At 54.1% G+C, this 13,296-nt stretch overlaps 1 protein-coding gene across 5 annotated transcripts in view; it reads right to left on the reverse strand.

Moving 5' to 3' along the window:
- Positions 1-1,551: 1,551 nt before the first annotated feature.
- DLG3 (discs large MAGUK scaffold protein 3) overlaps positions 1,552-13,296 on the reverse strand; it is a 55,637-nt gene continuing 43,892 nt past the window's right edge. For 3 of the 5 annotated variants that reach the window (XM_028522342.2, XM_028522346.2, XM_028522347.2), the window contains 9 exons: positions 12,973-13,048; positions 12,046-12,145; positions 8,419-8,460; positions 7,111-7,161; positions 6,426-6,527; positions 5,693-5,865; positions 5,187-5,296; positions 4,797-4,888; positions 1,552-3,819 (listed from right to left, as the gene is read on the reverse strand). In XM_028522342.2, the coding sequence (XP_028378143.1) occupies positions 3,713-3,819; positions 4,797-4,888; positions 5,187-5,296; positions 5,693-5,865; positions 6,426-6,527; positions 7,111-7,161; positions 8,419-8,460; positions 12,046-12,145; positions 12,973-13,048 (853 nt within the window). In that variant the 3' untranslated portion in view covers positions 1,552-3,712. Of the gene's footprint in view, positions 3,820-4,796; positions 4,889-5,186; positions 5,297-5,692; positions 5,866-6,425; positions 6,528-7,110; positions 7,162-8,418; positions 8,461-10,167; positions 10,214-12,045; positions 12,146-12,972; positions 13,049-13,296 lie in introns of all 5 variants that reach the window. The other 2 variants (XM_036016965.1, XM_028522343.2) reach the window with 2 other exon arrangements.

Here is a 13,296-nt window from a genome sequence, read left to right on the forward strand (position 1 = left end):
ATAAAGTTGGTCATTTGTACCTGAATATTTTATATAGTCACAAGCATCACCCTATGAATGTTTCATTAGTAAGTTGAAGTTCGTTATAGGTGAAGAAGCCAAGGTACCATGAGCTGTGTTCTCAGCACCAGAGCTGGGACAGAGCCCAGTGTTGACCTCCGGTGGGGATGGGGCTCTGGCCATGAGGTCACAGCAGAGCTTAGGGTCAGGGGGTGTCCCACCTCGATGTCTCCAAGTTGCTGGGGGCTGGATTTCCTTCAGCTGTACTGCTTCTAGGAGTGATAGCAGCTGTGAAGGGTCTTAACATAGCATGGCTATGGGCCAGCTCTTTGCCCCCTTTGCAGGATTTCCCTCGGCCCCACAGAGCACTTGGGAGCTTCCCTTTGGTCAGGCTGCCTTCCAGCGAACAGGAGAATGTGTGAAAGGAAGCGCGCTGCCAACTGTAAAGCATCACAACCTGGTAAGGCTCATCGTCCTTGGTGTGGTCCAGCCACACACATCGGGGTTGCTCATTCACTCATTGCTCTTGATCTTAATTAAAACAGCACTTTAAAAAAATTCTTCTAGCCCTGGCTGGCGTAGCTCAGTGGATTGAGTGTGGGCTGCGAACCAAAGTGTCACAGGTTCGATTCCCAGCCAGGGCACATGCCTGGGTTGTAGGCCATGACCCCCAGCAACCCCACATTGATGTTTCTCTCTCTCTCTCTCTCTCTCTCTCCCTCCCTCCCCTCTCTGAAAATAAAATAAAATCTTTTAAAAATTCTTCTAAAGATTTATTTTTTTAGAGAGGGGAAGGGAGGGAGAAAGAAACATCAACATGTGGTTGCCTCTCATGTGCCCCCTGCTGGGGACCTGGCCCACAACCCAGGCAGGTGTCCTGACTGGGAATTGAACCAGCAACGCTTTGATTTACAGGCCAGCACCCAAATGCACTGAGCCACAGCAGCCAGGGCTAGCAGCACTTCTTCAGGCTTCTCCCCACAAGTTGCAACGAAATCAACCATGTCATAAATATGTGATCTGAGCACACCTCCTTTCTTCAGAAAACTATAGGGGTGACTGCCACCCTGCGCCGCACACTGCAGTGTCCTCTGGGCTCCCCCCCCACCCTCATTTTCTCCTGAGTGGTCATTGCTTTCCGGAAACACCAGGAGCTAGCGGGCCAGCTTTTCCTCGCCCTAGTCCTGACTCAGTTCTCTGCTAATTTGGCCTTTGTTCTGTCAGACAAACCTCTTTGCTGCAGCAGGCATCTTCTATCTTGTGTACCTTTGGAGAAAATGTCAGCATTTATACACTAAGGATGTGGGGCCCCTCCCCAGATCCGGCTGGTGCTATTTAAAGCAGCGTTTTAAAGTCTAGGGTAGAAGACCGAGGATGTAACTTAAGTAAAGGACCTGCTATGACCACAGGGGTATAGTATGTGTCTCAGTGAGCTGATGCTCAGTAACCAGAGAGCCCTTTGGCCCCCAAACAAAGCTCTGTGACATTTCCCCACTGACATGACCCCAGCCCTCCCTTCCCACCTCCTTCAAGAAGCTCTCTGAGCCATGGTTCATTGCAACTATCATTTATTAAAAAATATATGTCTCCTTGGAAGGAACACTGGTAAACCAACTAGCGTCATGCGTACTTTGAATCTTTGCTTTGCTCCCTCAGCTGAGAGGGGTAGCAGGCTGAGTGTCGTTCCCACTCGTATCACTTTGCATCAGAGAAATCAACATGCCCTGCTCACCCCCCACCCCTCACCGGTCCTGATCGGCCACCGTCACTTCACCGCTCGCTGCCTTCCATCCAGTGCACTGCCCAGAGGAAGCTGCTGCCGTTTCTTTACCCTCATCCCGGCCCCACACGCCACAGCTGCCCTCACTATGCTGGGAGGAGACCTGTTGCTAGACTTCCTCAGTTTGGCTGGCAGCACTCCAAGTGTCTTCACCGTGGTGTCATGCACGCTGCTCGGACCACAGTGCCTGGGAAAGAACAGACTCAGGGGCCGAGCATGTCTGCAGTTCTTTACGCGGTGTCACGTCTCCTGTGTGGAGGTGAGGGAGGCATGGTGGCTCCTTCCAACCTGTGGGGCCTGAGCCACAGGCTGCCTGCATTTGTGGTCAAAGCAAAGCTCCTTTGATTACAATCAGAGCCATGTCATTGTGGGAAAGAGCAACGAGCTTTCGCATCTCGCCAGGGAGGAAGTCTTGGCTTTACCACTTAGGCGAAGGGAATGGGAGTCTGTGTCCTCCTTGAAGAAACTGTAAGCTACCAGCAGTTGCTGAGGGGGGCTGCTGGGGTAGGGCCTACGGAGGCGGCTGCACAGAAATCCAAATCAAACTCCTTGTAAGAGGGCTGGCTGAGCCCAGTGCTGTCCCGCTGTCCCAGCACACAACTGGAAGGCAAGCGACTCCCTATCCCTTGTCAGTGGGCACCATGAAAGGGCCTCAGCTAAGCCTAGCATGGCCCAGAAAGGTGGGTAAAGGGCCACAGTGCCATACGGAGCCGTGGTTCATGCATTTGCTGCTCACCAGCCCCCACTTCCCAAGCTGCTGCCCACCCAGATTGGGTCACCTACTGGATCACAAGGCCTGGCCATTCCACAACGTCACAAGCCTTTCGGACACTGTCAAACCGGCTTCTATGCATTCAGTTAAATAGTCAAAGTAAAATTGGGAATAATGAAAAGGCTGACACAGTAGCACAACATGGTTTTGGTTTAACAGCAGCTTAAAAATGAACAGAAAGGAAATCTCTCATGCAGACACATCAGGTGGCATAAAACAATAGGCAATTTAATCTGGAGCATCGTTAGCCATTCTCTCTTTCCATACACAGCACGGGCTGCGCCGCAGCGGCAGCAGCTGCTTCAGGGGCAGGTGTGCAGCGCCCTCGCCCCCCGCCCCTGGCCAAAGCCCCTTCTTGCAGGCCTCCAGCCGGCCCCCTCCAGGGAAAACCCCGGCTGTCAAGAGAATGACCAAGTGCACGTGCCCTTGGTGCAGCACTTACTACCACTTTCGGTCCCTCCCCAACCAGTTGGGATATAAGATGCCATCTGATTGGAATATGAAAATTAAAGCATTTCTCTAATAACACAGTACCATTGATGAAGTCTCCATAGATTTTTCTAGTCCAAAGGTGTGTGAGATATATATATATATATTATATGAGAGTGTATAATATATATATATAATAACTTCTATATATTTTAGATAAATTACATATATATATCTGTATATAAATAAGATACTTTCTGTCGCCATGGCGTCGCACCGTTCAGAGCTGCATGACAGCAGAACAGATCGGCGGAGGTGCCCGGAGCGCCTGGTCTCGGGCTACGCTGAGCTCCCTTCAAAGCTGTGCAGCTGTCCAGAGTCTGTCTGTCCATCAGTCCTCCTCTCTTCTCTTCGCTTCTGCTCGACTGTTATGGAAACAATGACTCTGATGGGTTTGCACCTGTGCTAGTGCTCGGGAAAGGTCCATGCAGGAGTGGGCACAGTCACATGATGAGTGAGATGGCATCATCCCCCCCAGAGAAACTCAAACAGAACGAAAATTTAAAAAAACAGAACAGGACTAGAAAACTCAATTTTTTTTTTTGACATATCTAAAAAAGGGGGTAAGAACAGTAGTCATTTGTTCTCCCCGTGGGGACAGGAATGAAGAGGGAGGAGGGAACAGGGGCTGGATTTCTTCCGGTCACAAGAGGAAGGGCAGAGGGGCTTCTTCAGAGTTTTTCAGGGGATGGGACCCAAATGTAGTGCCCAGACTGGTCTTCAATGATTTGTTTGATTTTGTTATAAATCTCTTCCAGTGAGTCACCCTGTACAATGGCTAAAGGGAAGAGAAAAATGGAATTATTACTGTGGTCCCCAGCACGCACCAACCCCCGGCAGCCCGGCCTGTCCTGGCAAGCCTACCGCGGAGCCGTGCCTGCAGTGCCCGCATGGCCACGGGGGAACGGTGTCACTGGGCCACACTCTGAGGGCCTAGGGCAGCGAGGGCAACTGGCAGGCGCTCCAAGCCCAGGGCTGGAGGTCAATGTGCGGAGAAAGTGAGACTGGGCAGCAACGCCTAGGGAAGTGTGTTGCCCCTAAGACTCTGACTGAGTGCCCATCAGATGCCACCGCTCGCAGCTGTGACCAGAAGGCTGGGGAAATCCCGGTTATCCAGAGAAAGAGCTGGAAGCCACAATTTCTGGCAAGAGGTGGTGCTCCTGGGGCCGTCACATCTGCTCTCTCTCAGAGGTCAGCCCGGCACACAAGGACACACATGCTCACAGGAAAGGAGGCTCCGAAACCCAAGGGCTGAGGCGACACTTCTGGATTCTGTCCCAGTTCACCTAGCAGCAAGCCAGCTAGGGTCTCCTCTACACCAGCCTGCATGTTCCTGTCACCTTGCCAGCCCCTGAGGAACTGACCTCTGTGGTCACACATGCACACACATGCTGACAGACAAGTTGAACACCACGCCAAGGAATCATCTTCGGCAACACATGCTTATTCAGCACCTAACACGTGCCAGGCTGAGTCCTGGACATTGGGGGCGGGGTGATGGAAGGCAGGGGGCCTGCACACTAGTGGGCGCATGAAGACAGAAAGAACAAAGCGGTGTAAGTCACGGTTTGGTGACGGCAGCTGGTATTATAACCTGGCTAAAGGGCTCTGGCACGCTGCAGGCCATGTGGGGGTTTTGGAAAGGCTCCAAAGCTTCTGGAAACTCTGTGCAGGGTGTCTACACCTCAGGGGGCCCCTGCGACAACAGGCGCTGGCTGGTCCCATGTGCCCACACCACGTGGCCAGGGCCCTTACCTGTGAAGTACTCTCCGAATTCCTGCTCCAGTTTCACGGCTTTGTCGTAGATCTTGTTTGCTTGTTCGTACGTCTGCCGTCGGTTCATTTCCCTGCCAAAGACAGAAGGGAATCATACCAAACGAGACTCTGGGTCTGGGGAAGATAAAGAATTACTTCAGGCTCCATGGCCGGCTGCCCCGCTGGCCCAAGAGCAGCATGGCCCATGGCTGCGCTGCTTTCTCAAACCTTCTAGGGGTGAAAGCTCACCCGGGAACGCAGCATAAGTAGGGGCAGTCAGAGCAGGAGCCCTCAGGTGCCAGAGCTGGCCCCTCACCCTCCCTCCAGTTTCTGTTTCCTGTCCAGGGCCCTCTCCCAGCTTGTGGTGTCCGAGCCTCAGCGAAAACTTACATAAGTGCTTCAATGGACTTGGGCTTGATGAAAACAGCAATGGGGTAAAGCTGTGATTGCTGCAGCCTCTTGATCGCATTGCCCGAGACGTCTAAGATGCAGTGCTTGCCCTGAAACAGCGACGACCTGCATCAGCCCACCTTGAGCACTCAGCCAGTGGCAACCCCAACGTGCCCCTGAGGAGAACCCAGACAGGCCTGGAAGATTCCGCCCCAGAGGTACCCAGGCTCCACATTTTGTTCCTAGTACCCAGAAAAGGCCAGGCCTGCAGAGAAGTCCCTATTCAGGGGAGTGACCCTCTGCGGCAAGGGGCGTGGAGGGGACAGGCGGACACTTCCATGCAGGGGCCGGGCAGCCGCAGGGAGTCCCAGCCCCGCTCAGCAGTGCCCCTCAGCAGGCCCCATGCTGGGGGCACCGAGGGCGCAGCACAAGCCGGGCAGGGGCAGGGGCAATTCTGTGGCCCCCGTGAGCAGTCTGTGCTGAGCAGGGCCACCTGCTGTCCTTACCCTCTCTGCAACTGCCCGCACGGACTGGATGCTGGTCCCGTAGAGATTGTCATTGAACTGGCCTGCCTCGATGAACTTGTTGTCCTGAATGTCCTTCTCCATTTGCTCTCGGGACACCACGAAGTGGTAGTCCTGTCCATCCACCTCATTGTCGCGCCGAGGCCGGGTGGTATCTGAAGGAAGAAAGGAAAGCTCTGTGTGTGTGGCCCAAGGACAGTGACCTGCCCTGGGCCCAAAGAGCCTACTTGTTCCTCTGTCGCCTGGGTGCCAGGCCATGCCCATGGCGAGGCCAGTGGGGAAAGAGTGGCTGGGAAGAAGTCTGTGTCGCCTACTCGTCCACTCACCTCAAGTCTCACACACGGGGTGGGGCTATTGGGTTCAGCTCTAACTGGACCACTGAGGTGGGAGGGTCTCAGACTAAGGCGAATGTAATGGGCCATTCCAGCAGGCCACGCCAACACCACGTGGGCGGGCCCTCCACGTGTCCCATCACTCCTGACCATCGGCGCTCACAAGTCTCCAACGGAGCAAACAGGCCACTCTGACGTCTCAGTTCTCCCAACCCCATCAGCTTCAGGGGAACCGAGTGCGGCCTCATGTCTCTGAGGGTATGAGATGTGCCCCGTTCCCACAGCACCCTGCCACCTGGCCCCCAACCCTGTCCATGAACACACGAGAGCGACAAATCCCTGGGCACCAACACCCCACAGCCCAAGCCTTCCTGGGCTCTTACGTGGCACACAGGATCCAAATTTATGCGGAAACTCTGAGATCAGGTCATCGTTGACTCTGTCCTTCATCGGGCCCAGGATGATCACGGGCCTTGCATAGTGAACTGCGGAGAGAGCACACATGGACACAAATGAGGCCCCCCCGTGGCTGGCTGGTTCCACCCACAAGTCTGTTAAGCTTCGGAACCACCGGTCAGACAGGGTGGGGCGTTGCCAGCCATTCTGAGGCTTTTAACTACAAAGGCATCAAAGAGACTTTGCGTTGAGAATATCTAAGCCTGAGGCAAATCTGAGACCGGAGGCATCTCCCCTTCCAGAAGACTCGGGAGAAATCTCTGCATGGGCACCAGCAGTGGAGCAAGGTTCTTTCAGAGCCTAAAGAGAGGTGACCAGCATCTCCCTTTTAGCAGTGGCCACTGCCACTGAAATTGCCATCTGCTATCCTTGTACATCTGCTCTCTCCTTTGGAAGGTGCCCTGGCAGCGAGCACAGGCGGGACAGGGGGCACGCATGGGAGGCCGCCCCATCTCTAACACTAGGGAGAAGGGAAAGAGGACAAGGCACCCAGGGAGGGGGTGCACACCCCACTCCTGCTCCCCTGCGTTCTTCCCTGTACCACCATAGCCACCCCCCTGTGCTCAGCTCCATGATGGTAACACTGGCTGGAAGGCAAGAAAAAGGGCTTACTTTCTTGCCGAGTCACTGGCTCATATGACAAAATAGCATCCTCTTGTCCTTCTGCAACGAAAATGGAGACATGTTAGCACTTCCTAATCTGCCTGTGTCCTCGTCTTCCAACATTCACCTCAGTCCCACCTGTGCCAGGAACCGCCTAGGCAAGTCGTGCCTGCTCACACCTGCCTCGTGGGCCTGCCCGCTTCCTACTGGGAAGCCCTTTAGTGCCCTGGGACTGGAGCCAGCACCGCTCTCATTTGGTGAAATACAGCCGAGCGAAGGGGCGTGACCCAGAAATCATGAATGAAGCTTGCCCCAGAAAGCACCCCAATTTTTCAGGAACTATTCTCACGGGGAACAGCCGGCTGTGCTCAGTTGCCCCGGTGCTCAGGCGAGAATCACAGGGAAGCTTCCACTGGTCGGGATAATGATACCTGTGTCCCCTCGTCTGCAGGCAGGGGAGTCAGGATGCACCTGCGGGTCGCTAGAGCTGCAGCCTCACGTTGGCCTTTAAAAGGTCTACCCATCCCCCTTGCACTGGAAGGAGCATCCAGAAAAGTGGCCCAAGGCTGGACTGAGGTCCCCGGTGCCGTTTCAACCCAATGTGTGGGCCTGCTCTCTTCTTCTAGCGGAGCTCCATGTACCCTAGCAACGATGGGCTTTTCCTAAAACAGTTGTGAAGCCACTTGGTGCTGGGTGCCTGGAGGTCCCAAAGCAGGGGGCAGCAGGTGCTGAGAAGGTGCTCACAGGCTTCCACAGAGCCGAAGACTTCCGGTAGACTCAACAAGGCCAGTGCCCCCCAAAGTTCATGGGATTTGCACTGCGGCTTCTCTGGCTCTGTGAAGGGATCTCTGAGGGAAAGCGGGGCAGTGACCTGACCATTTACCCCCGCCAAAAGTTCAGGATACCAAGCCTTAATCCCACAAGGTCGTGGTGACCTGGCCAAGCAATTCAGGACAATATCCACAGGAGCCATTTTTCGTTTGGTCTTGGAGGAAATCTGTAGAACTGGCAGCGCCTACAGCCCGTGATGCCCACGGTAGGGCTTTACTTGCTGGCAGCTCACCCTGCCTGGGGCCCCAGGGAGGCTATTAAGTTGGGTTCCAGCCAGGACTGCAGGGCTTCTACTCTCCTTTAATCCACGGCCTAAGCCCCGTCCCAGAAGGACCGTGGCCACAGCATGTCCAGGCTCTGAACGTGTGCACGGCTGAAAGGAGCACCAGCCTCCGCACAGAGACGGCGGCCGTGCAGTGCTGGAATGAGGGTGGCTGGGACACGTGGTGGAGCGACATGACATGGGGGAGAATGACACACACTTACTGGAACTGCTTTCGCTGTCACTGGTGTTGGATGTCACTCCCTCTGCAAGCCAACAAGAAAGAAACTCTGATTCAGAACACACCACTGAGAGGTCACACGCAGCACAAGACTCAAGACGCTCCAGGAGCGAGAGACACTGAGCTGTCCACCACATTGGGCTACAGGAGACCTGCCACATCCAGGCCACCAACCGGGAGGCACAGCTCTATTCTTGAGCCACTGGCTACCTTGTCCTAGTCCCCAGAGCCCTCCTGGTCTGCCAAGTCCCTCCCTATACGCTCCAAGCCTCCCGCTCTTGGGCAGTTTCCTCTTCATCTGAATCCAAACTGACACTGGATGGCTTCCAAATCCTCTGTCAAAATGCATCTCCCAAGGCTACCAATAGGAAAGGCAAGGCAGAGACAGTAGCAAAGAAAAGTGTAGGGACCGGGCTGCTCTTGAACTTCCCTCCCAAACAGAGGCCCTGAAGTACAGAATTGCAGGGCGCTCCGCAACTATGAGGCTAAGCACTGGCTAGGCTGAGCGGTCACCAGGCAACAATGGTGGGACCCACGGCCCTCCTGCCTGCACCGCCTAGAAGGAGCATGTGGCCTCCGTGGTGAGTGGGGGTGCTCCCCCATCTACCAGAACACTGATGCGTCACAGCACAGACGACAAACAACACTTGGGAGGACAGGAGAGCCCCGCCAGTCTCAGACCCTTGGGGCCCGCCCACACCTGGGTGTGGGCAAAGCAGCCACACTGGCTGGAGGCACCAGGCACCATGTGGCCCAAACAGAACCCAGCACTCCCCACACAACAGGCGAATGAAGATGAAACATGGACACAACAGACTATGGAGAGAGACACTGCTCATTTCAGCCAAGATGACACCGTTGCAGACCGTGATATGCTGTGGCCCCCCAGGAAGGACTGGCTGAAGGACCACCTGTGGCTGGTTCCTGAGCAACAGCCCCCCCCGACTACCCCGAGGAAGTGGCTTCACCTTCATGCCTTTAGTACGTATTGAAGGAGAGCATGGGCTGACAGAAGCTTCCAGGCACAGCCACGTGTGTGTGTGCCTCTGTGCATCAGGGCCGCTAAAGCCCTGTCATCTAGGTCCCGTCATCTTCCACTCTGGGATGACTATCAGAGAGGAGAGGGCAACCTGGGTTTCCCAAGCTAAAGCCCTACAAAGATATGGTCCGCAAATGCTGCTGAGGCACAGCCCCTTCAAGGGGCTCTGTGGAAAACTAGCCTGTGTTCGTCTGCTGAGGTCCCTGGACCTGCTGGGAGAGCCCAGATGCACGCTGGGTAAAGGGCTGCCCAGTCTCCTGCCCCTAGTTTGAGACTGAAAGAGGTCATTCTGGAGCTTGATTGTTGAGTGTTGGGTCACTGGGAGAAGACTCCAACCAGTGGGCACCCCTCACCTCAATAATAGGCTAGAGATGAGCTGAGCGGTCCCCCTGGAGGAGTACTTTCTGCCCACCTCACTTATAAGGCAGGATGCCATGTGGCGGGCTAGCCACCATGTCAGGGTACAAAAGGAAAACGCAGACGTCAACGAGAGGCTTTTATTAGGTTACCAGAGATCCAGAGCCAAAGTATGACATTTGTAGCCACTCGTACTTCCTCCTGCTGTGGTCCTGGAGTTCCCGCAAACACGGCCCTCCCCTCCCCCTTCGCCCTCACCCACACCCCGTACACCCCCAACCCCAGCACCTCCACTCATGCCAAAAACACAGTTAATGGTGTGTAAGTTTGACTTACTCAGGTTCTTTGCTCCATAATAATCGTCACTTAACCCAGGGAAGTCCTGATTTCACAGACAGCAAGGACAAAGAAGGAAGGAAGGAAGGAGGGAGGGAGGGAGGGAGGGGTGGGGGAGGGAGGGAATTGGGGACAACAGAGAAAAGAGAGAAAAAAGACAGGGGAAGGAAGAATACAGAGCCAGGTGAGCATTAGTGACAGAAGTATGAAATACTACGAAGACCTACAGCTACAGTGAGGTTAAGAACTTCGTTACAGAAAGAACGTCCCAGGTCAGATATGTGGACTTCATGCGGCCCAACTAGCTTCCAGAGGGCCTTGAGTGTACGACCTTTCTGAGGTGGTGTGCAGCCTACAGGCCAACAGGGCAGGTGACTTCCCAAGGCGTGGAGCTCATGCTTTGACTGAATTTGTAGTTACACAGCGCAGGTCTGTGCTTTGCCCCTGAAATCACCATTTTCCTCTGTGGGTGCATGGAAGGATAAACCCCCATGTGAGGCAGGGAGGCGGGCAGAATTGTCAACACCCCAAGGAGCTTTCCCCCAACACCACTCTGCTCTGTCCAAAGCCTTCGGGGGAAGCTTCATGCAGTCTGAGGAGGGGTCTTCATGGCTGACTGACTTGTGTGGACCACAGGGGACAAGCTCAGCTTCCAGAGGATAAGCACTAGGCAGCTTTCACTCTTGCCCAACAGGCAAACCTACCCCTGCCGGCTGCGCCACCTGGCAGAGCACCCTTCCGGGCTCAGCGCAGAGGTTCTGGGACTCATTTGGTGAGTTGTGGTGACTATCTCCTACCGCTCACAAGCAGAACCAGCTACACCTAGTGCTCCTGACTGTGCTGCCCAGGATGGTGAGCTGTAATTGCATCTGGGCCAGGGCATTCTTGTGTCCACTAGCGAGTACCCCAGATGGCAATGACCTACACATACCATTCCCAATGAGTCAGGCTGGCCTGGAAAAAGGACATTCCCATCAGAACTAGCCAGTGTCCAGCCAGTCCCAATAGCCCAGGACCCCAAGACCCCTCCTTATGAGGCAGAAGATAGGTTTACATTCACCATGAGCCATGTGAGAACTATTTCACCAGCCTGACCTGGTGTTTAAGGTTAAGGTCAGAGTGATAAACTTCAGAAGCATGTGAGAACTTCCCAGGATCCAACTGGTGCATAGAAAGCTCACTTAGCACAGCAATATGGCCTCTACTGCCAAAGCAGCTTCGTGTTTCTCAGTGTATCTGTATTTGGACAATGCTGAGCAATCCCCATTCCACGTCAAGTCCGTCAGGAGGAAGGATTTTCTTCTGAAAAGTGGGACAACAGGGGGTCTATGAGAGCCACGTGCACATCCTGTGTGCAGAGGCGCATGCGCATGATTTGAGAAGCGGGCCTGAACTCCAGGCGTCCAGTGAAGAAAAGGCTTTTCTCTTGACACAGATGAGTGAAGTTAAGGGAAAGAAAATACAAGAGGAGGAAGCCAGGAGAGCAACCCTGAGTCCCTAGACCTGGTTCTCTTCCAAATCCAGTTTTCCGAACCTTGACACTGTGGCGGAGAACTGCTCATCGCCAGCACGGCAGAGCTCAGCCTGGCACTCCCGACGCCAGCGCCAATGACTTCCTGGTAGGCTGGCCCGGGAACCAGTTCCACTCAGAGCCTCCAATGTCCTTTCAGAGTGAGGAGCTGGCCAAAAAGCCCGGTGTCTCCCTGTGCAGACCCATCTCGACCCTGAGTCTGCCAACAAGCAAGGACGCGCACGCGCATGCACACACGGACGCACCAGCACACACACACTTGCCCAGTCGTCTCCTGAGGGGAGGTGCCGATGAGGAAGAGGGTGGGGCCGTGCACCGTCTGCTCTCTGTGCCCTGCTGCTACTTACGTTCCTGTATGCTGCTCTCCTGGGCCATGTTTTCTTTGCTCTTGTAAAATGGAAACTTTCGAGAGAGGCGGAAACTCTTTTTACGTTTCGTTTTGATCGACTGTGAAAGAACATGAAGATGGAGGGGAAGGACAGAAGAAAAAAAAAACAGAACAATGGATTTTAAAGCATGCAAGAAAAACTAAAATGGAGACAATGGTGAGCTAAATAAAAGACCATTTTTCACAAATGGAGTCTATGAGATTAAATGAAAGTTGATGTGAGAGGAAAATTATGTTTACAGGAAAATGTCGTGGGGATGTTAGAGGGTTCTACCTAATGTGGACTCACAGCACTCACTGGTACTTCCTAAAGCACAAGGGTCACTGTAGCGTCCTGGACACATGCCCTAAGGTGCCACTGATCAACACAGAGTCACCTACTCCATGTCTTTCTTCCCTCTATCGCACCGGAGAACTTCTTCGGCCTGCGAAGCTCACGGAAGAACAGGGGTGAATGGCAAGAGACCTCGTGCCTCGTTTGGTCTGAAGGGCAGCCAGTCCGAGCTCCGGGGCTGGCATCCCCGGCTGGATGGCAAGGTCAGATTCACCTCAGGTGAATCTCCCTATAGCTCCGACAGAGTCTGCGGCCAGGGAGACACCCACTGTGGTTCCATGTGCCCAGAGCCAGTCAGCCTTGCAGACAGTCCGACTCCACCACATCTTCAACGGCCAGTTTACCCAGAGGGGAGGAGGACCGACTGGTCAGAGAGGCTCAGTGTCCTGTCTCTGCTCTCAGAAGAGCAGTCAGTGTGCTGGCCGGCCAGAGCCAGCCCCCTGAGAGAGAGAGGGATTCTTTTGTGGTCCCCAGTTCTTATCCACCAGACAGACTCCGAGCTTCTGACTCCTCTTCACAGACTGGCTGACTTCCTTGGGGATCCCCACTTACCCTGTTCGACTCAATCATCCCCGTCCTTGCATGGAACTTCACGGTTTTCAATCGAGCTCTTTCTTTCTTTTCCACCCTGTTTTGGGGTCAGAAACAAGTCCTATTACTACCAGTGTACAATGTCAGTGGTGGGTTGCAGCGGGCACAGCAGCCACTTTTTGGCTCATTGAGTCATAACCATGTCCTGAGCCCCAACTTTCCACCAAAAAGGAACAATGAAGCATATCTCCCACTTTCTAGCAACTTTACAGGATAATTGGAACAAAAAAAAAAAAAGAAGGAAAAGAACAAAAGAAATCAGTACCAAGGAGAGGGTGAGGAAGG

This window comes from Phyllostomus discolor, chromosome X (assembly GCF_004126475.2).
Source record: "Phyllostomus discolor isolate MPI-MPIP mPhyDis1 chromosome X, mPhyDis1.pri.v3, whole genome shotgun sequence".
NCBI lineage: Eukaryota > Metazoa > Chordata > Mammalia > Chiroptera > Phyllostomidae > Phyllostomus > Phyllostomus discolor.